The sequence below is a fragment of the Bactrocera latifrons genome, unplaced genomic scaffold (genome assembly GCF_001853355.1).
Source record: "Bactrocera latifrons isolate USDA-ARS-PBARC rearing strain unplaced genomic scaffold, ASM185335v1 scaffold_51, whole genome shotgun sequence".
In the NCBI taxonomy this organism is placed as follows: domain Eukaryota; kingdom Metazoa; phylum Arthropoda; class Insecta; order Diptera; family Tephritidae; genus Bactrocera; species Bactrocera latifrons.
The window spans coordinates 713,205-719,939 of NW_017537168.1; the positions used below are offsets into that span (position 1 = coordinate 713,205).

A 6,735-nucleotide genomic window follows, 5' to 3' on the forward strand; every position below is an offset into this window, starting at 1 on the left:
TCCGATAATTTACATCGACCTACGACTTTATTTTATCCATATAGATTTTAAGAGGTCTTCTTTATACACATCACTTTTTTATCCTTTTGATAGTAGAACAGTAAAATATCCCGAAAATTCTGTTTTAATGTTCCGTCTTCGATAGAGCATCAAAAAAATATATACTTGTATGCAAATCCCGAAAATATCGGGATCCCGAAAACTCAATGCTACAATTTCGGGATCTAGAATAAATTTTAAAATAAGCGATATTGCTACGATACTACGAAAAATCAATTCTTCAACTGCGAAAAGTGAGCTTCGGAGCAATTAATCATAATAAAACACATAATGTAGTATACAATAAAGTTTTACAGGAATCCCGAAATTACGGGATCCTGAAATTTTATCTCCGAAGTTTCGTCATGTTTAAGGAATATTAAACTATACTTTAATTTTAATAAATCTTACTAAATCATATAATGTAGAAGATAACAGCAAATTTTACGTGAATCCCGAAATTACTGAATCCAGAAACTCCTATCCATAAGTTTCGGTATGCATAAAGAGTTTCAAATAACGTAACTTCATAAACTTTGTGCATAATAATACATGCATATATATGTCAATCAAATTGAAAATCCATTTATAGGGTGCAATCAGTTTATAGAGATTAAAGAGCATTTAACTTTAATTAATCGCATAATGTAGACAACAAAAGAAAATTTTACACGAATCCCGAAATTACAGCATCCTGAAAGATTAAAATAAATAAATAACGCAATTAATTTTTAGAAATATTATATAATATATAACAGTAAAATTTAAAATCAATTTGGAAATACTTGATACCGAGCTTTCGGGATTAGGAGGGTTTTTAATGCAACGAGCTGTATTATAACAGATACAGAACTGTTCCTTATTACAATTATTACTTTTAAGTCTGCTTAAAGCTGCAAAACTGTTAATTAGAAGTAAGAGTTACTATATCTAAAAATATAAGGCCATGGACGTAGTGGATTTGAGGTTTGCAGCGATTATTTTAATTTTAAATACTTGAAAAATATAGCTAAGTGTGTCATAATAAAAAAAATTATTTTAATTGCTTTAAAATTTTGTTTGCAACACTATGCCAGTTTAAGTAAACATATGCGCAGCGTGGCGTTCGCATCTTCAGCGCAGAGCAGGAAGTCAATTGGTTAACAAAACAAACAAAGCGGCACATATGTTACATGCCGACTATTAGCTATTTAGATGTGTATATACTGTATTTGTTTGTATGCGGATATATGCAGAAATGTTTGCTCTCAGCAAGTTAGCCAAAATTGTTACAACATTATTGGTTGTGGCATCTTTGGGGTGGCAGGTAGTTTGCCAGCTAGGCAGCTGATGGCAGCAACAGCAACATTTTGTTGGGTTTTTGTTGTTGGATTGGCGGCGTGTTCAACAAATGATCTTTGGCTTTTATGGCGCTTTTCCTGTTTGCCATTCCAAACTCATAGTGTGACGTATGTATGTTTTGCACGTACAAAAGTATGTGTGTGAGTGTGTTATGGTCTGTTAAACTACCACCACTCGTTATGACAATGATTGCCGATAATATGTTTCTGATTGCATTATTATTATGCGATTTTTTTTTTCGCTTTTTAACCTGTGGTCTGCTGCCGCTTATGTAAAAGAGATTGTCAATTGTGAACGAAAGAATTCCAAGTAGTGCAAAAATGTAATTTCTTGCCAAAATTGAGGTTAGTAGTTCATATAGTAATGGACAAAAATTGTTCCTGAAAAGCAACAAGAGGTTAGTAGTTCATATAGTCATGGAACAAAATTATTCCTAAAAAGCAACACGAAAACAAATCTTTTTTTTATGTTGTCTTTTCTAAAAAATTTTGAAATTTTTGTAATTAGCTTTTTTTTAAGAATTTTTTGGAACATTTTTGTAACTTTTTTTATTGTTTGTTTTTCGAAAAATTTATTAAATTTTTTCCAAATTTTTTTGTTTTTTGAATTTCTTTTCAATTTTGCCATAGCCAAATTTTTGACAATGTATGTTTATAGATTTTTTTTCGAAAACTAGTTTTCCATAGTAAAAATTTTGAAACTCTTTTTTATGATTTTTTTTCTAAAAAGTTTTGATTTTTTTTTATGAATTTAATGAAATTTTTTACGAATTTCCTTCAAACATTTTGGCGCTAGTAAAATTTTTAAAAATTTGTTTTATGATTTTTTTTTTCAAAAAAATTTAGAAAAATTGTTTATGAAACTTTTTATAGCTTATAAGAAATATATATGTATTTAAAAAAATAATCAGGGTTTAATATTTTTTTTTTAATTTTGCCATAGTAAAGTTTGTGAAATTATTTTTCATAACTTTTTTTTCGAAAAATGTTTATTTTAGTAAAATTTTTAAACTTTTTTCCATTTACATTCAGAAATAAATAAATAAGTTCAAATCCTGGATCACGGGCATAAAAATTAAAAAGCTTACAAAAAAAGGGGTGTGAATAAGCCTGATTCTCAGTTGATACTCAGTTGATTTCTTAAGAATTTTAATAAAAGTCAAATTATACTTTTCTTTAAAGCAATTATAGCACTCCAAGCGGCAATAAGCTATATGACAAATAGGTATCTCACAGTTACCGAATCTCAGCTACTGTTATTCCCAAAACATCTTTATTTATTTCTTCTTTCCCTGTTCTTTTGAGCTTTCAAACCATAAGCTCTTAATCGAAGCATGAAATGTGTATATATATGGCGGGTAACCAAAAAAAGCTGGTGTGTAGATATCGGTTAATAATATTATATGTAAATATAAAAGCCTCTGTAGTCTAGTATACGATGCCATTGAAATGGGCGCGGCCTAGAAAATATAGCGCAGAAATAAAAACTTGTCTGATAAAAATACAAATCAAAGGCTAAAGTGCAAGAAACGAGCAAAGGCCAGAGATTAACAGCAGAAGCCTAGATTCAAAACTGCAGAGATCTGAGGTTATATAAGAGCACGGTCAAAGACAAGTTGGTTAGTTAAGACTGCCAAAATGACAGTTCTAGAAAAAACAGGCAAATCCATTTAGGTCAGCTTAAAGAGTGGGCGGAGACTTTATATTCGAGTTAATATATAAAAGATTATACAACAAACGAACAACACACGCAGTTAAGAGTGTGAGAATCAAGAGCCAAAGCCAGAGTTTGGAATTATAGATAGAGAGATAACTAAGGTTAAAAAACGCTTAGACATGAGCATAGACTTGATGATAGAGGATACGAACACTTTTGCTTATAGTATATTATATAGACCTTGTACTCCTTACATTTTGAGTCAATAGATTTCATGTTTAAAACTTTGACTCAGCTAAGGAAGTTTTACACAATTCATAAAATTTTTGTTGTCTATGTGTTATAACAAATTTCCCTACTTCCATTTCAGATAACGCTATTCGTAGCATTGTTGTTTGCAAGCACGCCAATAGATGGCGCTAAGAATGGAAAATCGAAGGTTACAAACACAACACTAACAACCACTATAGCGAACGATGAGAACAAGGCAGTTTTGACAGATAATCTCAGCAGTGACGACACGATCAACAACGCCACAAAAATTAACGAAAAGGCAAGCTATCCGAAGAAGGTGCACTCGCTGAAGAAGCGCCCCACGAAGACACCGACAAGCTATGTCACCGCCTCGGCAATACAGAATTCGAAAAACAAACGCAAGAAGGTGAACGATGTGACGGCCGCTTTCAAGGATCTGCCTGCAGACGACCTCGAATTCATTAAGGAGCTGGACAAGCAGTTCCAATTGCATGGTGAAAAGATCAAAATTAAAGTGGAACATGATAACAGCACTGAATCGGGGAAACAGAACAGCAAGCGCACCATCGACGGCGAGTTGGGGTAAGTGAACGGCTTACAAAATTATACATTAATATTATTAAAATTGTTACACACTTGCAGCTATGGCGCATACCCCGCACACAATGGCTACCAGTACGAACGCCCCAAATTCATGTTCTATCCCTACTCTCAGCAGAATATACCAGCTGACGCGCCTGGCTACTATCCACCCAAGACAGATGTCAGCATTGAACCCTCCTACTCCTACGAGTTACAATCGCAAAGCTATGTGCAAGAACAGAAACATGGCGCACAGCAGCCATCAGAAGTGCTTGATGTGCCAAAGCATGGGGCGCATGGTGCGCATAGCGGCTATGAGGAGCCGGTAATTGTTTTGCGTATACCCGGACCAACGAAGTATGCCTCACACTTACAAACGCTGCTGCAGCAGTATTTGGAGATACGCGCCGCGCAATATCTACGCATATTAGAAGAGAATGAGCTGCACAAGCAGCAGCAGCAGCAGCAGCAGCAACATGCGCATCAATATTCGGCACAGCAGCAGCAGCAAGAACATTTATTGCAACAAGAACACATACTACAGCAACAACAGCAGCATCAACAGCACGAACAACAGGCGCACTTCTATGAACAGCAAACGCAACTACAACATGGCGGCACACCAGCGCAGGCCTACGCCGAACCCACACTGGAGCTGCAACCACCGTCACACGAACAGCATGCAGCACAGCATGCACCAGCTGTCAATGAGGAACACGGTTATTCGCCGGAAGTGACGTACGCGCATCAGATAGCACCCACGCCACAAGCGGTCGCCTACCCGGAAATCGACGAAATCTATCAAGGCTACAAGGGTAAACTGCTCGCGCCACAGGCAACACTGCAACAACAACAACAACAACAACAGCATGAGCAACAACAGCAACAGCAAGTGGACTACGCGCCGCAGCAGCACGAAGAAGCGCCAGAGCCACAACAACAACTGCAACATGGCCAACAATATTACGTGCAAACCGCGCCGCCGTCAGCCATTCAACAATTTTATTACACGCCGGGCACACAATTTGGCGCGCATGGCAGTCATCACTACCAGAATGTGTACTTCATGGCAATCGCACCACAAAGCGGTTATGCGACGACGCACGCCGCGCACGCTGCTGCGCTACAACACCAGCCCATCTATGTGCAGGAGGAAGAGCAAGAACAAGAATTGCAACAGCAACACCACCAACACGAAGAAGCACCACATGAGCTAGCTGCCGCAGTGCATGTTGAGAATAATCCACGTCAAACGCACACCAAAGTGATTTACACGCAAAACAGCGAGAAAGGCGCCGCCGACTACACCGGCAGTTATGCATTGCCGTCATTGCGTCCATACGAGCGTCACGCAGTCGCTTACCACCACCACCAGCAATTGCAAGAACAACTGTTGCATGAACAGCAACAACAACAGCAGCATGAACAATTGGAGCAGCCGCAACAATTCGACTATGACGCACCACTGACGCATGCGGCCTCAGAGCATGAACACGAGCATGAGCAACAGCGTTCGGCCGCTATCAAACCGCAGCCATTCAACTATCATGCGCATGGCGCCAAGGCGTTGCGGCGCGTCAATCGTAAGCGTGGCGCGCCTGCGCCGAAAACGACTACCGCTGCCACAAGCGATGTGCAGGTGGATGAGCATTTGCAGAAAATACGCAAATACGTGCGCGAAAATTTGGGCGCTCAAATGAGTACGGCGGTGGAGTTTAAGACAACGGCGTTGGTGAAGAGTTAAGTGGCGCTTTCTAAAACGCGTGCGCCTTGAACTATGCTTAGCAAACGCAAGTGAACAAGTGAAACACCTGCAATGATAAAGTGTTTGTTAAACATTTTCGTTTTATTTCTCAAACGCATCTAACAATTACGGGATTTTTCTAACTGCTTTTCAAAATGCTATATTTCTTTACTTACAAATTTGTGAATATTGGAATAAACGGTAAATACATTTATGTTGTAAAGAAATAGCCCGTATGCCGGCAAACAAAATTTTTAACCGCTAAAAATTTAATTTTCAAGCAAGTGTTTATTTTTTTTAATAGTTAATAGTAAAAATTCAAATCATGTCTTCACTAAAATCATAAGTGTAAATTTAAGATACTTGTATTTGCTTTTGTAAATCATTTAATTTCATTTATGCACGAGAATTAATATCATTTCAATTTTTTACTCATAAATTTTCTAATTTTTATAGATCAAAAATCAATTTTGCAAATATTAAAAAATATAATCAATCAAATTCAAAAAAAAATATGTATATATTGATGAAATTTTTTTTAAATATTTTTAATTAAAAGAAAATATTTTTTTTTAATTTCCAAAAAATCTTTTTTTAATTTTTCAAATTTCCAAAAAATCTTTTTTTTTAATTTTTTTTATTAATTTTTTTTTTTAACTTGAAAAAATTACAAAAAAATGGGAAATTTTAAATATTAAAAAAGAGTATTTTTTGGAATTAAAAAAAAATGTGTCTTTTAATTATAAACCTAAAGATTTTTTCTTTAAATTTTTTTTTATTTTATGTTTGATTTCCTTATTTCTTTAATATATTCTTTTATTTTTATTTCAATTTTTGTGTTGTTTAATTTCTCTTTTTTAATTTTTATTATCTACACGCACTTCATAAAGACGTAAATTAATAATTTTTATAACAAATTGTATTAATTTTGTGCAATATTTAGCATTTAAGTTGTATAAAAGCTATTTTTCATACTGTGCTCAATAAAATTACTTACATACATATATACTGATTAATGACAAATAGTCATTATTTTTTCATAACAAAAGTATCAATGAAACCTCGTTACTGTTATTAATAATAAATTTAATTGGAGGTAAGTAAAAGTAAGCAAAATT

At 35.2% G+C, this 6,735-nt stretch overlaps 1 protein-coding gene across 1 annotated transcript in view; it reads left to right on the plus strand.

Annotated features, from left to right (window-relative positions):
- Window positions 1–6,019, plus strand: part of LOC108973884 (putative mediator of RNA polymerase II transcription subunit 12) — a 21,649-nt gene extending 15,630 nt beyond the window's left edge. The window contains exons 2-3 of the mRNA XM_018941390.1: window positions 3,407–3,873; window positions 3,934–6,019. Of these exons, the coding sequence (XP_018796935.1) occupies window positions 3,407–3,873; window positions 3,934–5,617 (2,151 nt within the window). The 3' untranslated portion in view covers window positions 5,618–6,019. The remainder of the gene's footprint in view (window positions 1–3,406; window positions 3,874–3,933) is intronic.
- Window positions 6,020–6,735: the final 716 nt, after the last annotated feature.